Source organism: Hyposmocoma kahamanoa, unplaced genomic scaffold (assembly GCF_003589595.1).
Source record: "Hyposmocoma kahamanoa isolate Upper Pololo Valley unplaced genomic scaffold, ASM358959v1 202, whole genome shotgun sequence".
Classification (NCBI taxonomy): domain Eukaryota; kingdom Metazoa; phylum Arthropoda; class Insecta; order Lepidoptera; family Cosmopterigidae; genus Hyposmocoma; species Hyposmocoma kahamanoa.
This window is the reverse complement of record NW_020653726.1, coordinates 10,896,337-10,915,948: the sequence shown is the minus strand read 5'-3', so window position 1 is coordinate 10,915,948 and position 19,612 is coordinate 10,896,337. Positions and strand designations below refer to the sequence as shown.

At 35.7% G+C, this 19,612-nt stretch overlaps 2 protein-coding genes across 3 annotated transcripts in view; both read left to right on the top strand.

Moving 5' to 3' along the window:
• The first annotated feature begins 16,719 nt into the window (after positions 1-16,719).
• Positions 16,720-19,206, top strand: LOC113227124. The gene is made up of 6 exons (XM_026460001.1): positions 16,720-16,836; positions 17,181-17,264; positions 17,551-17,628; positions 17,902-17,952; positions 18,254-18,431; positions 19,185-19,206. Exons 2-6 carry the CDS (start codon positions 17,186-17,188, stop codon positions 19,204-19,206), a joined length of 408 nt encoding a protein of 135 aa, XP_026315786.1. The 5' UTR covers positions 16,720-16,836; positions 17,181-17,185.
• LOC113226782 (multidrug resistance-associated protein 1-like) overlaps positions 19,151-19,612 on the top strand; it is a 37,292-nt gene continuing 36,830 nt past the window's right edge. Inside the window, exon 1 of one of the 2 annotated variants that reach the window (XM_026459525.1) lies at positions 19,151-19,427. In XM_026459525.1, coding sequence (XP_026315310.1) covers positions 19,380-19,427 — 48 coding nt within the window. In that variant the 5' untranslated portion in view covers positions 19,151-19,379. The remainder of the gene's footprint in view (positions 19,428-19,612) is intronic. The other variant, XM_026459526.1, reaches the window with a different exon arrangement.

Genomic DNA, 19,612 nt, shown 5'->3' with positions numbered 1-19,612 from the left:
GATCAACAATGCAATTTTAGCATGTAGGTATCATTGTAAGACTACACTCCTAGTGCCTGTTATCTTAATAGGTTAGACTCCGTTGAAACTTTGTTACTTAATATTGAAATTATTATAATTATCTTGTAATTTTTGTAAGTTTAATTTTATGTATTCATGGCAAAAATCTTGTTAGATATTTTATGTCCACTATACTTAGAGAATGCAATACATGTTTGACACTATAGTTATCATTCTAAACTTGCCTTAAAATAATACAGCATTTATAAATTAAATTACTCTTATTCTTTATTACCAATTACATTTCATAGCGTAGCAATAAATCATTTTAAAAGCACTCGTCCCAAAACATCTATAATTTGAAAATAAGTACCGAATTATCACTTGATGTTTTATTGTGAGTCAAAACTGGAAAAATTGTGTGTTGAAAATTTTGTTACTATGTTTTTATCACATTTATGTCAACAACAATATTTGTACAAATTATTCTTTTACTACATTATTCCATTTTCCCGTCATACAGATGTGGCTCTACGGGCGGAGCCAAACTGACTTGTGTTTTAAATTTTAAACCGTTTTTGAAGCCTAAATTTGTTAGAGTAGGGTACTTGACTTGGGAACGTGTCAGTTTTTGCTCTAATTCCTTCTACGTTCCAAATTGTACACTCGGAATCGCGACATTCAAAGTGTGGTAGCGTTTAGCGCCTTGTATCATTCACGGTTAGTTTTCTGTGACAGTGTTATATCAAAATAAATTCTCACAACCAACATTGCCGACGATGATGATTCAAAACTGACATTGGCGAAATCTTGAAAAAGGCTCCGCCAAGAAGCAAATATAAGACGTAATATCCAAGTCCAGACACTTAAATACATAATTATATAACAATTTGAAACGATTAGTACGATACTTTGAATTAATAAAATTAACGTTATTTCTACTTTTCTGGTATGAATATGAATGTTACAAACTTGTATTAAAATGCTAATTAGGTCTACAGTGTAACTAATGTTCTAACTGTAAAAAAGTATATTTTTGTAATAATGATTGCAGATTATTCAAAATGTTACAGAGCTAAATGTTCATATGTAAATATGTATGTACTTCAAACTATAAAAAATAATAGTCGAATATGCTGCAAGATATGATTGCCCGCATTAGTACATAACAGAAATATAGTATTTTTATTTGTTATTAAAAACGGCGCAAGAAATTGTTATTTTAATTTACTTGTTATAATTAGGTATTTTACCATACATATAACTAAATAGTTACAGTAAACTAAAGGCTATGGCAGCTTGTATCAAAATTTCTGTTTCACGATCGAATAGTTTTGATTGCATTATATGTCACAATTGCTTGGATTTTTTCACCTGCACTATTACTTAATATAATATTTGATTTTAATTTACTCAACCGAGTTTTATTGAGTGACACGAGATATAATTTTGTTACTTATTTATGTAAAACGTATACAGGATTACTGTTTCTTCTTAATTAAATTATTTGTATTAAGCGACCATTTTAGTTTTATTAATAATTACCCATACATAAAGGCTGACACGTTAGGCTCAATTTACATTGCCGCGACCGGAACGGAAGCGATCTTGTCGTGACTGAATTGTGTGTGTGTATATATATATATATATATATATATATATATATACAATGTATATAATAATAATAATAATTTATTGTTTCCATATGTAGGCATACATGTTACAATAGTTTAGTTATATAATAGGCCCAGTAAGGCATGGTAATAATTGAAAAGTACTTAATACAAAAATTCACATTAATTTTCTACATGCTTATAACAGTAAATAATTACGAAAAATTTTAGTTTGACTAACATTTACACAAATTATAAAATTAGTATTACGTTTAAATAATAACATTATATATTACATTCTAAGATTAACACTTTTAATTTCATTCCGGAGATAGAAGAGTATAAACAGTAATTAAAATGTGGTTTATAGTTAAGCAGATCATAAACATTAATTATTAAAACTTATTTCATTGATCCAAATTATTCCGGCGCGTGTTACATTGGCTTCTACACTAGGCATAGCCTGTCCCGTAGGTAACCAAGTCAAAGGTGAGGTTACCAAAATAGAAAGCGTAGACCTATAATCTTAATCCTATTCATTTGCTCAAGTTACAATATCAAAAAAATATTAATTTAGGTGTATCTCACAAACAAACAATAATGTAAAGTAAATAATTACTTGTACGAATAATAAAAGATAGTGTGCGTGCGTGCGTGCGTGCGTGCATGCTTGCGTGCGTGCGTGCATGCGTGCGTGCGTGCGTGGGTGCGTGCGTGCGCACGCACTCAGCATCCTCGTAGTATAGTGTATTGAGCCACTTCTGCACTTTCTGTTTCACTTCGCAAACTGAACACCCCTTTAAGGATACTATGGCAATAATCCTATTATAAACAAAAGGACCAAGAAAAGAAATGAATCTATTTGCAAAGGCAGTTCTTCTTGGTGGCACTGGGATTCTAAATTTGCGTTTTTGAAACATACGTGTATAGTTAGGAGAACTTCTGATACGTGCGTGTTCCGTCAACACCAATCGCAATACGAACATTCCGCGAACACTAGTTGAGTTTTATCTATCAGCAGCATATTCGTTTTGACTGCCCCACCCCATGCAGTTATGCAATATGATAGGACCGATTGGCATATACTGATATAGACGGTCCTGAGCAGCTTTCTATCAGCAGAGTAGCGTAGACTTCTAAATACGTATATCAGTTTGCGTGTACGGTTGGCGGTGACTAGTATTTATTGTCGAAAATGAAGTTTTTCATCAAAAATGATACCGAGGTATTTGACTGCAGTAGTTCTGTCAATCAGCTCACATGAACAGGGAGATGGTGACTCTTCCCTCGAGCCACATATATGTACTGCAATCTTAGGGAAACCAGATGGCGCAGAGGCTTTTGATTTATGAAAACATACCAATTTGGTTTTGGAAACATTTAGAGTATGCAAATTGCTTTGAAGCCAATCAGCGACAACTCTCATACCCTGCTTCGCGGTCTCAGCCACCTGACCCCATGTATCTTCATGGAAAAGAATAACAGTGTCGTCAGCGTAACATATTATGTCAGCGTTTACAAGGTTAGCATTAGTAATGTCGTTGATATATAAAATAAATAATGTTGGTCCCAGAATACTACCCTTTATTTTTCTTTTTTTTTGACGGGGGAAATCTTTATGGATACCCCTGAGCCCAAGGAGACTCAGGAGTTATGTGGGGGACTCTCCCTCCAGACTGGAGGGCCTACCCCACTCACCCCCCCCCCCCCCCGGGTTTCCCTATCGCCGGTTGAGTCGGCGCCGTGGGATCAGTGAACATTCACCACGACGCCGCCGCCCGGCCGCCCTAGCTTACGCCAGGGCTCCCGCTCCCGCGCGGACGGAGGGGCGAGTCGGTTGTGCTCCGACCCGCCCCCCAGACGAGTGAGGCCGTGCAATGCAGACTCCGGAGTCCCTGTCCAGAGCCCGCTGGTCTCACTAGGGGATCAGGCGAGCAGCGAACTGCCTTCGCCTTCTCCCCGTACGTCTGCGCCGGAGCGGGTGCGCGTCTGCCGCGTCCTCGCGCACCCGCTCCGCGGCCTCCTTTTGCGACATAACCTCTGCGCAATAGGAGGCCACCGCCTCCCAGGACTCCTCGCTATCGAGCATGGCGGCAACCACTCTCGGCAGCGAGAGGTCCAACCCTGAATACTACCCTGCGGGACACCGAAATCGACTCTTTTAGGATTGCTAATGTTGTTGTCAATCTTTAGACGCTGGGTCCGATTTGACAAATAACTGCGAAACCAGCTCAAAGCGATTCCCCTAACCCCGACAAGCTCCATATTCCTTAGGAGGATAGGAATGGAAACTGTGTCAAATGCTTTGGCAAGGTCTAGAAAGATGCACAGGCCAGATCTAAGTAATAAGAGATCAACTCAGTCATACGCTCAACTGCATCCGCAATCGATCTGTTTGCTCGGAAACCATACTGGTGTTCCGAAAGTATATTATTCTTTTCCAGAAAACCTACCAAACGCTTACTTACTAATTTTTCTAGTACTTTCGAGAAGGCACCCAGAAGAGAAATCGCTCTATAATTGCTTGGATCAGATCTGTCAACTGCTTTATGGATGGGAATGGCGGCAGATACCTTCCACTCGTCAGGAAAAACTCCTTGTGACAAACTTAGATTGTATATGTGGGTGAGTGGAGACGCAATCAGACACCATGTTGCCTTCAGTAGGCAGTTAGTTACCCCATCTAGACCTGGGGCACTGTTGGTTTTTAAGCTGTTTAGTAAAGAGTTAACTTCGGTTTCGTTGGTGGGGCCAAGGAACAAAGAATGCAAAAGCGATAACTTTGTAGCAGTATTACGCGCAAGTTCCTCATGTATTCCATTTACAGACGCTAGGATGTTGCTCGAAAGAACCTTGCTAATATTCGAGAAGTAATCATTACAATGATCCAAAGAGTCAGTAACCGAGGCCTTAACTTGAGTTAATTCTTGTGGCATTTGATTGATCTTATTGGAATGGGTTATGTTTTTAATAGTATTGCAGAGTTGCCCTGGATCATTTCTGTTTTTTCCAGTTCTTTGGACTCGTGATTGTTGTGGAAGTTTTTATATCTAATATAAATCCGCTTTAGAGTGTCACCATGGGGATTATTGCGACATTTTTCATGAAGATGATCCCTGTACCTGGAGCATCTAATAAGGCCAGGAGTCATCCAAGGTTTGATAGCAAATTTCGAACGGCTAACAGTGACCTGAGAGGTATGTTTGCGAAGAACATCGAAAAACAATCGATTAAAGGCTGTTACAGCGTTACCTACTGTTCCTGAGTCCATGACGATACTCCAATCTACCCTATACATGTAGCATAATAAGCTTTAAGTCAATAGTGTAACGTACACACACATGAAGGTACATATTGACGGATCTTGTTACATTGAACTAGAGTCGATATTCGAACAAAAGTGTATATATAAGTGTGTGTAATTCCCCGGAAGACGCGCGACCTGTTTTTTGACTTGTGTATGTTTAGTATATTAAACAATTGACATAAAATAATTACGCATAAACCAAATAAAATGAATGTTCGATCTTTGTATTAATAATTACAACAAACTCAAACTAGTGGAGTAATGTCACAAAAAAAAATTGAATAAAAATTCAAATAAAATGCATTATTATCATAATGCACTAGTTCAATACAAAAAAAAATTTGCTGCCACCCAGTTTCGCGGCAGTGTAAATTGGGCCTTAAATTCGCACGCTCCATATGATGCGAGTAGCGATATACAGCGGAATTCGTTTATAGACTAAAATGAACGTTGCAGTGGTGTTAAAAGTCAAGTGCGACCATTACCCGTCACTTGGTATCATAAAAAAAGAACGTCTAACGACAATAAAAATCTAAGAATATTGCATGGGGGAAAAGTGATACAAAATAGGTGGACAGGTTATAAAACATTTTGCGAAATATTTCATATTGTCAAAAATGTTAACGACCAATCTTGAACCAATATATTTATTTTTTATTCTTTCTTTACTCTTCTACTGCTGTACAAAATATCCCAGTCCATCACCCTTGTGATGTAAAGATCTAGACTGAACAAATGAACATCTACCACAGTTTCAAGGTGCTTAGAAGATGAAAAAAAATAGTCTAAGGGTGTATTTCCACCGGCGAGGCGAGACGAGACGAGACGAGTCGATTTTTAAAACTTGTATGGCAAAATATCAATTCTCTACTAGCGCATCTTCAATGGAAATGGTCGGGATTGACGAGGATGGGCTAGACGAGATTTGAAATATTTGTTGATGTAACATTGAACCGGTCGTATTCTATAACTCTACTCAATGCTCAAGTCAGGATTTGAGTATGGTTAAGCACTCGAAATCATACTCAAGTCCCTGCCATTAGGGTCGTATTTCCAGTGCTTGTGTTTCCAGTGCAATCCTGACTTGAGTATGATTCAAAGCACTTAAATCATACTCAAGTCCTTGCCATTAGGGTCGTATTTCCAATGCTTGAAATCATACTCAAGTCTGCTCAAATCCTGACTTGAGCATTGAGTAGAGTTCTGGAATACGACCCTAAGGGTCATACTCAAATCCTGACTTGAGTATGATTCAAATGAATGACCGCTTAGGGTCGTATTCTAGAACTCTATTCAATGCTCAAGTCAGGATCTGAGTATGATTTCAAGCACTGGAAATACTGGGTAGTATTTCCAGTGCTTGAAATTGGCCTCTTTTTAGAAAAAGCAAGACAATTTTTTCCAAGAAGCTTATAGAAGGCGAATATAGAGGGTTTTATACCATTTTAGAATCTTGATTAGTTGCGTGAGTTGCGCCAACTTTTGTAAGAAGTTGCCATGGTAATCTTGGTACATAATTTTTTTTATATTATATGGGGTGTCAAAGGTACCTTGAAAACAAAAATTTGCTATAAATTTCAACAAATAAAAAGACTCCGATTTTTTAAATATTTTTTCTGGGTTGTTACAAACTAGGCAACATCCTGTTCCCTGGTTTTCGTTGATTTTTGGGACACCCTCCATATTATAATAATAAATAATATAATATATGTACCCAAAGCAACAGATAAAGTCTTGATTTTGACAATTGTCAAACAGATGCTTGCGCAACATGCGCTTATAAGATAATTTGGTCTGAGCTTGTCTTATGTGGAACGGGAGCGGGTTCCAGACGGATTGCATGAAGGGTAAAATAATTAATATTTCACTGAAAGGTACATCAGTCTATCGGAATGAAACACCATTTTATATGACATAATGGTCTAATTGTACAGTTTGTTCAAAACAATAAGATCAACAAAAAAATTAATATTGCACACAAACATTGTAACAAAGTCTAATGCTTGAAAGTCGTAGTATTTTTTTGTATTTGCAAGTAAAGGTTCAATTTAGTTCAATATTATGAATTGCTTACAAGAAAATCTACTCCAAATCTAAAAATCTGCTGCTTGAACTGCCTCCGTGGCCGAACGGTTACCACGCCGGACTGCCACGCAGAGGTCCCAGGTTCGATTCCCGAGTCGGGAGAAATATTTGTATGGCCTACATTTATTTCTCTCGTGAGTTTGGGTATAATTTGTGGTTTTTTATGTATGTGTCCATGGCACCCGCGACACAGGGTTTTCCCTAGTGCTAGTGTTAAGTGTGTGCGTTGTTATTATTATCAAATATAATATTTGTTGTACATACGTGATTCATTGTATAAACGAAGATAATTTAGGAGCAACTTTTGAGAAAAATTACGGTAAATTTGTTAAAAGAATTGTCATTTCGTTTAGAGTTAATTTTGCATTTTTGTTATATATACCATATTCTTGTCAGGTCTAGTTTTGACACATGTTTTTAAATTAATTTTGATACTAGTTTTGTTAGACGGTTGTTCTATTTGTAGTGAAATATTTTTTTAGATGTGCAATTTATTTGAATAATGAACATAATTAATAATAATAATAATTGAGTTTTCTGATATGCATTTAAATATTTCCCATTTTACAATTCAGAACCCTGACGATCTGATAATAATTCTATTTAAGCTGCTTGTGATGTGCGACGTTGAAAAACACATCGTTATCATCACAGTGTTTCTAACAATAACGATCAAACTAGCGATGCATCGATAGATGCAAGCAATCGATAGATTAAATAAAATCATAAAATGTTAGAATCCCCACATAGCTCCAATCCCTACAAAATCCTCAATCTAGTTGAAATTCAATGCAATTTGGGGAAGTCCCCACAAATTGGCAACCCTGGTGGCAAAACAAAAATGACCTTGAAAAAACGGCACACGAGATTCGCTCTGGGCACTTTGGAGGGAAAAGTGTCGTTTTTATTTTGACTTTCAATTATTTTGTGAAATCTAGTTTAAAGTGGAATAGGATAGTGCTATTGTACCTTAATCGAAGATTAAAACGCGAAATTATACGAATGTCGAACTAAAATACCCGTATCAGCCCGTTCTAAGGAATCCCGAGTCAATCCAAGCACACCGCCTCAAATTGCCTATCCTCTTTGTGGCGGCCATATTTACAGAAACAATTAAACTTCATGTTTAGGCTGATGGCTTTGCCAATGCCTTAATAAATAAATAAAAAAAAATAATAATAACCGGCACACGAAAAGAGACAAAAAATTATGACACATTGTCTCGTTCCTTATCGTATATTTTTTAATAAGCGTTTCTCTTTCTTGTGGAAGTGGAACGAAGATATGGCGGCTTCTGTTTCCTATCTACATACGTAGTATATCTTATTAGTTTGTGCTATCCATCGGGGCGTGCTAGTTTGTATGAACTGCGGGCCCGTCCCGGCCCCGGCCTGGACACGGACTTATGTGAACGAGTTCATATAAAATATATGCAACGATATTTTTTGAGCCCCTGAGCTCCGTCATGACGGAGCTCGGCCCGCCCACGTCCCGGGCACGGCCCGGATTTGTGTGGATAGACCATTATAGTAACAAACCATCAGAAACCGTGGCCTATAGACCATAGACGCTATAACCTATAGCCAAAGAGTAAAGTCAAGTTCATCAAGTCCCTAAACCCGACTATCGGATGGAAAAAACGGACGTGTATTGTCTATGCTGCCCTGCTAAGCCGAAAGGCGGTATCTCTGAGATACGCCCTTTTAGTTTTTTTTATACCATACCATAGCTATAATAATTTTGCATTTAATGGTATAATCTAAACATCGCTATCTAACTTAAAACATTAAAAAAAACCTCTAAGAAGTTTTTTTATATCTCAATATTTTCTTAAATTATTAAGAGATTTGGCGGCATGTTGTGTTTATGAAGCCAAATAGGCGTATATTGGCATAGGCTAGAAACGCTTAAAAATAATTGATAACAATATTAATCAATTTCTAATGCAATAAGCGGTAAGCTCATCTTTCCTTCGAACTTCGAGCTAGTTGCGGAGTTAGTGCTTTTGCGCTAAGTAAATGTGCGTATTATTAGTTCGCTAAGGTTTGAGATACGGATGTACCGAAGTATGGTAGGTACTTAAAATGGTCTTTAATATCTTAGTATTAAGGATTACACTCACTTGCATGTGACAATAGAGCGTGTTGTGACATGAAGATAAACATAGCGATCATTTCTTAGTTTGTTTTGTTTGCGGAAGGAAGCAAATCTGTTTTGTGGTGTTAAAAATAGGGAAAAATTTAATAAAACACAGTGTTTATAAATATACAGTGACAAGTTTTTGTGTATTGATATCAAGGTAAGTTTTTATAGGATAATTCTCTAGTTTCTCACTTTCTTTGAAGTTAATTTCAAACTTGAAGCTTCGATAACGGCACTTCAGAATTACAAGTATTTATCTGAGTTGGTAATAGTACAATCAACTGGACGTCAATTGTTATATGTTGACCTTTAGAGCGCCTTAGTAAGGCATGAAATACGAGTCGTTTTCGTAGTGTAGGTATTACACACAAATCAGTCACATCACATCAGAGTAGCAGGCATATGTAAAAACACAACAAGTTTCACTGTTTTTATTGACGATAGTGTAAAAGTCTACCTGTGGTTCGTTAGCCTACTGAGTAATCTACATAGGTAACCAAATTGAATGAAATTATAAAACTAGTTGAGCGAAATGTATGTTTTAATGTTACATAAGGAAATGGATGTTGATTTGTTGCAGATCAGCCATGTCACACAGAAGCTCGAAAATGATGATGGCCTTAGCACAAAAAGATAAGTCTCTGAGAGAAAAATTTAAAGGTTCAAAGAAACTAAAGCGTGACATCCAGAATATCGATCCTGACTTTTTTCCTAGCAGTGATGCTGACGATTCAAATGATGACTATCCTTTATCCGGACGAAGCAGCGCAAAACAATATTTTGCTGAAAAGAATCAAAATATGATACCAAATGTTTGTTTTACTGACGATTACATTACATTAGAACCATCTACTTCGAAGATTGAAACCGTCAATCAGAACTCGGATAACTTTGATAACATCTCGATTAAATCTTCGGATTTATTAACATTTGGCTCTATTCCCATCAGTGAATATAATATCAATCCTACCGAAGACCAATCACCGATTACATGTCCAAATAGTGTAGAATTTAACTATCAAAATGTAAACAACGCAATTCCAAACATGACGATTGGGGAAGAGCAAAACTTATCGTACGGTCAAGAGCACGTCAAGCTTGACATTAAAGGTTTAAATTTAACTCTACGCCGCTTGCAATAAGAACTGTCCAAAGTTCAAAGTGTCAAGCTTGATGTGCTCTTGACTGTACCATCAACTTCTTCCAGTAGTAGCGCAAAACCATAATCAAGAGATAATTACGAATAATACAATTGATAATATTGATAGTGCTTGCGCCGTGTTAATGAAGACCATTGATGAGGAAATATTGCATACAACCGATGATGAGTTCCTACATGTTGACAATGAACAAACATTAAACATTACTATCGAAAACGTACAAATACGAACAATGAATACAACACAAAATGACGAGATAAATAAAGAAAGTTCCGTTGATTTGATAACTTATACTAAAACAGGGACAATAAGAAAGAAAAAGAAGTATGATGTGCCCTTGAAAGAGCGAAATAAAACTAAAATTATAGAAAAAAGGGAAAAACATGACGTAAAACCTCCATGCTCTTCATCATGCAGGCTTTTATGTATTATAAACATACCGGAAGAGCAACGAAAGCAATTGAATCATTCTTTTTGGAGTTTAAGCAATAAAGACAGAAAAAATTTTATGTTGCACCACACTTCTTCCCAACCTGTGAAACAGAGAACTGTCAATGAATCTGTTCCAACTACTTACAGAAGACAAACTACATTCTTCTATTATCTTAAAAACTCACAAGGTTCGTCATGCAAAGTATGCAAAACTTTCTTTTTAACTACCTTGGGTTATAATGCAGCTAACGACAAGCCCTTAAAGACTGCTTTAGGTAACAATAAGGATGACTCTGTCAGTGCTCCAGTGGACAAAAGATGTACTAACACTCCTCACAACAAAATTGGCGATGGTCCTATAAAGGAACACATATTTAGTTTTGACCCCAGGATATCGCATTATAGACGTGAACACGCGCCCAAACGCTTGTATTTGCCAAGTGACTTGTCTATTACAAATCTTCATACAGATTTCCTAGAAAAAAATCCTTCGATGACATGCTCTTACGATAAATACCGAAAAGTTCTGCAAGATTTAAATATTTCGTTCGTAAAACTGGGTCGCGAAGAATGTGAAGTGTGTGAAGAATTCGATTTGCACGATAAAACGCATGATAAAGACAATCTCAAGGGAGACTGTGAATGCTGTACCAGGTGGGCATGTCATATAGAACGAGCTAAGAGATCAAGAGAACAGTATCAATCTGACACTAACTTAACCAGCGCTGATACCATTGTTTACTCCGCAGACTTACAAAAAGTCATAATGCTACCGAGAATCGATATGTTTAAGTCGACTGTATTCACTCACAGGATTGTTGTTTATAATGAAAGTTTCGTCCCTACTGGAGCTAGGAAAGGTTCAAAAGAATCTAGTATCTATCCCGTACTTTGGCATGAAACATTATCTGGACGATCTAAAAATGAGATCATAAGCGCGTATTATCATTTTTTTATGTTCTATCGAGATATGAAAAATATTGTACTCTGGGTGGATAATTGTTCTGCTCAAAATAAAAACTGGACATTTTTTTCCTTTCTAATTTATATAATAAATTCTGATGATATCAATGCAGACAAGATTATTATAAAATACTTTGAAACCGGGCACACGTTTATGTCTGCAGACTCTTTTCACCATAGAGTAGAACTGGCGATGAAACGGATGAAAAATAAAATATATGACTTTGATGATTTTTGCAAAGCTGTAAGTAGTGCTGGTAAAAATGTGAATACCAAAAAAATGACGTTAGATGATTTCTATGAGTGGCAAGACTACACGACCCAATACAAACTTTCCCGGCTGTCACCACGACCTTACATTAGTGACATTGTTGAAGTGGAAGTTAGCAGAGGCAGTTTTGATATTAGCTACAGAACTAGTTTCGATAATGAACCCATTACGGCAAGCATTATAGGTGCAAAGTTCTTAAAATTAGAGAAACTTCCACCCCCAACTAAAAAAATAGTACCTGCAGGAATTTCTCAAACAAAAAAAATAAATCTTTTAAAATCTTTTTCCAGTTTAATACCTGCTAATAGGATGTCTTTTTGGCGAGGACTGCCAACTTTTGATTAATTTAATTTCATAGAAAGCAAATAATGGCTTTAATTTTTTTTTTGTAATTTGCTGCTACGGTCAATAAAGTAATTAAAAAAAAAATTAAATGAATTTTTATTATAAACTAATAAGGTATTTTTATCAAATATAAAAATTTGACTTTGTTTATGGGATACTCTATGAGCAGATTAAGGCTAAAAGCTAAGCTAAAAGCAGTATCTCAATTTTTGACACTGTTATTTTTAATCAAAATAGCGGTATCTCAGAAAATAGGTATAATGGTACAAGTTATGGATAATTTGGGTATGTCAATAAATCTATAAGGCAAATTTACGTATAAATAAGTGTTAGCATCTTTAGAAATATTTGTTTTTGAAGGTGCGAAAATACAATTTACAAAAAGTCGATTTTCTCAAAACTTACTCCGATTGAGGTAGCGCTTTTCGGCTTATCAGGGCAGTATGGTCGGATTTAACTTTAAATAATTTAACATTTAGCGCGTTATGCGAATATAGCAGTTAATCTCATGTGTAATTAGAAACGTGGTTTATACAAAAAACCTCCTTCTTTCTTATCTTGTAAATATTACTATATACTTAAGGTGCCCATAAACGGGACAATTATCGTAACGATTCGTCGTTTGATGTTAAAATCGAACGACGGATTGTACGTGTGTGGCAATATCGCATCCAATTTTCTGGTCGAACGATCGATTGGAGATCGCAACAGGCAACCCCGAAAATATCGATTGCGATCTGAACATCGTTCGATATATCGCACGTGTATGGCGTGATCGGATACGATCTTCGTCAGTATGCGTCTATCTTTCGCGCGAGAAGCACGTACGGTGCCTGTAAATTTTTTGCGATGTCGTGGAGCAAGGATTTCCTGTTGGAATTTATTGAGTTACTTCGGGAACAAGAGGTTTTATGGAAAATAAAACACAAGGACTACCATAATCAAATTAAGCGAACTGGATGTTATGAGATATTACTAAGAAAAATGAAAGAAGTAGATCCCAGTGCAGACATAGGTAAAGTTCAAAAGAAAATTAACAACCTGCGTACTGTTTTCCGTAAGGAACTTAAAAAAGTGGAGTCTTCTCGTGCATCAGGAAGTGGTACTGATAATATTTATGTGCCAAAGTTGCAGTACTATGAAAACATGATGTTTTTAAAAGAATAAGAGCAGCTATATGGAGCGACAAGTAGTTCAATGGATACAGTAAGTGCACAATATTTATTATTTTTATATATTTATTATTTTTTAATATATATTTTACATTTTTTTATACTTCACTTATACCTACTACATAAAATGCTATAAACGAATTTGATATACCTATTCATAAGATTCTAGTATTTGCAGCGCTCGTATTGGAGCGTCACTGTTTTTCCTACAACTACAGTGTTGTAAATCTGTGCCTACGCGTTCTAACCTTAATATGAACTCAATGATCTACAGGGTGTAATTAAAAGCTTCCTGGAAAATTCCAGGGGTCAATGTACTCATGTATACGAACAACTTTTACAATGGGACCAACTCTGAAATTGCGAATAAATTATCAGCTGTTCCATACTAAAATTTAAATACCTACGAAACAAAATGTATGGAACAGCTGATTTTTTTTCGCGGTTTCAGGGTTGGTCTCATAGTAAGAGTTGTTCATATACATGAGCATATTGACCCCTGACATTTTCCAGGGAAGCTTTTAATTACCCCCTGTATATGTCCATACATATAAATTAATTTTTACATTTATTACTTTTAAAATTATTAATAAAGCCCTATGAAGTTATTCTGCCAAGGTACAGATCCAACATTATTAAAATAGTCTACAAATAATTCTCTTACACGATTACCAGTATCGTTACCACGTAATGGTCGCCTTCTGAGTCCTAATAAATCACACTGGAGGCCTTCTTCAAACTCATTATTTTCAAAGTTCTCTGTATCGAATACATTTAATATAGGTGTTAGGACTATTACGACGTAAATAATTATGCAGAGCACAGCAAGCCATTACTATTTTATTTATGTTGTCTAAATCCATGTTAATTTCTGTTTTTAATATACCAAACCTGGCAACTATTCTATTCTTCTTCTTGATCTAGATAAACGGTAATTAAAAATTCTCCTTTGAAAGTTTAGTTGTTTTTTATTAAAAGGTTTCATAAAATTATACCTTAACGTAAAGGCTTCGTCGCCTACGAAAACATAAGGCAAAGTCTTACCATTTACTATGGTAGGATTTGGTAAGCTTAAAGAATTATTTAAGAGGTTTTTGGAGAAGTCCGTTTCATTTATAACACCGCCATCCGAGACTCTGCCGTTTGTACCAAAATGAAAATAAATGAACTCATAATTGGCGTTAGCAATGGCCATTAGGACTTGACTATGAAAATGTTTATAATTATAAAAATAAGATCCAGCTCCTGGAGGTGGTCTTATTCTTATATGTTTCCCGTCGACAGCGCCCAAACAGTTAGGAAAATCCCATCTATTTTCGAAGTTTTTCCCAATTTCAATCCATTCGTTCTCGCTTGTTGGAAACTGCAACAAATAAATAATCGTTTTTTATACATTGTTTCAGCAATCTGATGACGAGAGTACTGAAACCACCATAGATGAAGTCGCTTCACCAAGATCAGATATCACATCAGTTGAAAGGTTTAGTGAGCCCCAACAATGCCGTACTTTAAACGCCAGAAAAACCTGCCAGCTTCCCAACATATTGATCAAACGCTTGAAACTATAGGCAATAAAATATCTGAAATAAAAGCGGATGACAAGTACGATGCCTTCGGTAAAAACGTGGCACATAAGTTGCGATCTTTGCCTACAAGTCAACGCTTATTTGTGGAAAAAATAATAAACGATGCTTTGTTTGAGGCCGAAATGGGTAATTTTAGCAGATAGTGTTTTCTACACCTTCCCACTCAATCCTTTCCTACATATCCATCACAAAAATTTCAACCGCTCTCTTCACAAGTATACAATTTTCAAGCACGTGAGCCATTCATACTACAGCCGCCCACACAAACAATACTTCATAAAACTCGACCATCCATACAACAAGACCTGAACTTTCATCACCAACCACGTGAGCCATTCATACTTCAGCCACCCACACAAGCAATAGCCACTCATACAACTCAACCATCCACACAACCAGAACTCAACTTTCATACACGCGAGCCGGAAGAAGAATCTCCAGTCCATGTTCACATACCAAATGACGCGCAAACATTTTATAGTAATTTTTCTGTTGAGTGAAAGTAATTTTAGCTTTTGTGAAAGACACGATACGTTATGATGTAAGATGTGAAACAATAATTTGTCGTTAATATAATGTTTTAAATATACCTATTATTTTTCTTTATACCTACTTATTATCACCAACAGCGTATAATAATCAACTACTATGGTAAATTATACTTGCCTTACAGTAATCCTTTAATGCATTGAAAATGGCTTCGCATGTTTCTGGAATGATCTTTCCCAACGACTGTGGTGAAATCAACGTTGTAAATTTTAAATCTTCGTAAGTCCTTCCAGTAGCCAGGAAACGCAGTGTTGCAGTTAGACGTTCGTGAGGAGTAATAGCTTGCCTCATATTGGTATCATTTTTTTTTATTCTGGAAGATACTTTGTGCAATAGCTCTAAATATGTTTCCTCTGTCATCCTCAAGAAGATTGATGTGAGAATATTGATGTCTTTTCAGAAGCCATCTTTTAGTCCATTCTCTCCTAGTCTTCCTTTTATTAATTGTAGAAAGTTTAATTAAATTAAAACATATAATTAATATGTTTTAATTTAATCTAATTTCTATTAATAATTAATAATAAATTAAACTTAATAAACAAATTCATTCAATAAAATAATTTGTAAAACTTAATGTAGCGTAAATTGGAATGTTTTCTTTGTAAAATTAAAAATAAAAGGTATTTAATTAATAACTATTGTAACCACGGCCGGTAATCTACCTATAGAAAACCGCTCGCAATAGCGGCCATCTTTTTTAATGAATAATGACATTTGTCATTTTTGTTTCCTTGCTGTGATTGGCTGCTGCAGGCGCAGGTAGCCTTTCCGCCATCTTGGGTAGTGATCGTGGTATTTTACACTTTGTTATTGTTTTGTTAGTCACCTTGTAGTGGCTTGTAGCTTGTTTGTACAGGTTCGGATCGAGTGAAGACGTGACGTGCTTATCCTCTCCGTTAATTCTGTATTGTGTGTTTGTATTTTGTTTCATACAAAATGTACGAGTGCTGTGTATGTAAAAGTTCACGACAGGACGCTATTTTACATCATTTTCCTCGCACTGAGAAAAGACTCATGAAGTGGTTAAAGTGTCTAAATCGTGATAATCTGAAAAAGTTATCACCAGAAGAACTTTCAAACGTTTTTTGTATGTCAAAAACACTTTGAAAAGAGGTTTATTACGCCGAAATTACGTCTCATAGGCAGTGCATATCCATCTTTGTTTACCGAAGACGAGATTTCCTCTGGAATACCATCACAGGACAATGCCGGTAAGTTTTAAGTACAGACTTTACTATAGCCTTCTAATCGCTACGTCCTAACAGACTTTTAATATAAACTTAGCCCGTAGTTGCTTTGTAGAAATAAAATATTAATAACTATAACCGTCATCTAAGAAACAAATTCGCAATTGCCGACGTTGGTGTATCCAGCGTTAATAACTTATAACAATTTAAGTACTTACTTAATTTTAAAACTAAAGAAATAGTATTGAGTTTTGAATTCTTTGTTTATACCTGCATGTGTTAGTGTTTATACCCGGATGTGTCCTAGTTCGAAGGAATAACTTTTAATGTTATTAATATTAATTGTTTTATTTATTTTGCACTTACAGAAAACATGGATATTGATTTGGAGCATAGTTACTCGCGTAAAAGACACTTTGACCACACATACTTTCAAAGGGAACCACTAAAAGGTTAGTAATGCAGTTTGTATTACTGTAACATTGTCTAGTAAAACTGTTGAAATGGATTTATTGCATGTAAATTTATATTCTGACATATTGGCCCCTTTACTGGTTCGATATTATAGTATGCGATAATATAGTATACATAATGCTTGTTACGAATAAATAACAAGTTATTATTTTCAACTATCACCTATCACATTTATTCAACTCTCACTCATAAACACACAGAATACCAAAATACCTACAGGAGAGACTTGCATAAAATTATAGTGTGTAATTTCTCACGTTTCAGAAGTAATTGCCTCTAGCTCCAGTGAGTCTCAGAATGTGTCTGGCCCATCGCAAATTCCACCGCCTAAACAGGACTTAGGTAATGGAATTTTTTTGTTGGACTCAAGTTATAAGGGATAGTTAAGGTTTTAACGGTGTGTCAACTTTTCATTTTTTACACAATTCTGAAGCAACTTGTACTTATAGACCATCAGTGAGTGTGGACAAATGGTGCTACAATCCCTCCCACAATACCTCGTTTATTGTAGATGTTAATTATGTATGTTTATTGTGATCTATTTTATAAACATCATCTATCTGTTTTATATGATGGAAACATCTTGTTTCTCAACAGTACCTAATTATTTTTCAGTTAATCCTGTAATCATTGAACCAGTGATGAATGAAGCATTTCAAGCCTCTGGTAAGTAATTTTGAGTTATTATTGTTGTATTATTACCACATGAATATGTTTGCAATGAACCTTTATTTACTCCATGCTGGATATGCAGAGGTCCTGAGTTTGTTCCCAGTTCAGACATTAATTTTCTTTGTCTAATAACCTTATGTATAGTCGAAAATAAATGTTTGGTTTTTCTCTTTGCAACTGCTCATTCAACAAACTTGTAACATACAACATAATATGTAAGTGTGCAGCTGCATATTGTTATAATGTTTTACATTCCATAGTACTTGACTTCATCATTCACTTTTGTGTTTTCCAGTCTTGGATACAGTCAGAATTGCTAAGGATCCGAAACCTATGAGAAGACGTTTAATCACGAAAGCAAAAGATTTGTCACCAACATGCAAAAGTATTTATAAAGAATACAAAAAGTCTAAACAGCAGGCCGATTTTCTTCGAAGAGCTAAGAGAGCCCTTCAGTTTAACAAGAAAATGTCGTTCGAAAAATTAACAAATAAAATGAATCCTTATATTGAGTTGTTTTATTTATTTTATTTTATCGTATTATTTTATATAAATGAACTGGAACCCCTAACCAATTTTTTTTTTTTTAAGTCTGGATGAATACGTTCTGCTCCTTTGCAAGACAATATCGTCTACCTATTAAAAAAAAAATGGAATGTCAGTCGACATTAGTATCACAGATTAAAAATAATTCTTACTACTGAAAAAAAAGTACTACAGTGCGCAGTCTGAACGTAGTTCACTAAGTAGTCTGTGATTGTAACTATAGTGAAAAAATAGGGTGGTTTGCATCAATATTAGACATAACTGGTTGAAGACTGTACCACCTCAGTCAACCGTGACCATGGGACCTGTAAAGGGCCCGAAACGTCGGTTTGTTTGAATAAACAAATATACGCGATTTAAATCCGGAAAAATAGTTTCATTCCTATGTAGAAAGTTTTTTTTTACACAAAATGAGCGCCAATGCGCTTAAACAAAGTAGTTGCGACTCCATCGCTCACCCGCATACGATACGTGCAACACGTTTTCTCTCCGCACAGAGACTGAGAATAGTTCGATCACATCGTTCGTGTGTGACCGGACGGAAATCGTACGATTAATAGAACGATTTTCTTGACGATCGATCGAAACGACAAATCGTTCCATGTATGGGCCGCTTTAGATAGTGTTCACATGTGGGAAATGAATGTGATACTTTTGTGATATGACCCATTGATGTTCAGCCGTTTAAATAGCATGGTGTAAGGAACGTACGTGTAAATACAGTATTAGAACATTGGCCAGTGGAAACCAACTTTACCAAAGTGCTTTAACATTTAACCGGGTACGATACCAAAGAGGATCTAATACGATACCTTGTGCCGGCAATTACAAAACACCTACAGTTTTAATTTCTTGTTTTATACTTTGACTTGACAATGTCGTGTGATTCCACGCTCGAAAAGTTTTGCGGCTCCGCTTTTTGGGTAAGTAGGCCTTTGTTCCTTTCGTGAAAGTTTTATGTTAATATAAAAGTATACATTTACAACATTTATCGTGTTGTAAATAACTAAGTTAATCATTACAAATCTTTAATTACTCCTACAAAAATAATCATAATACTCATATAACATACAACTAACAATAGTAAAAATATTGTTGTTGTAAATAA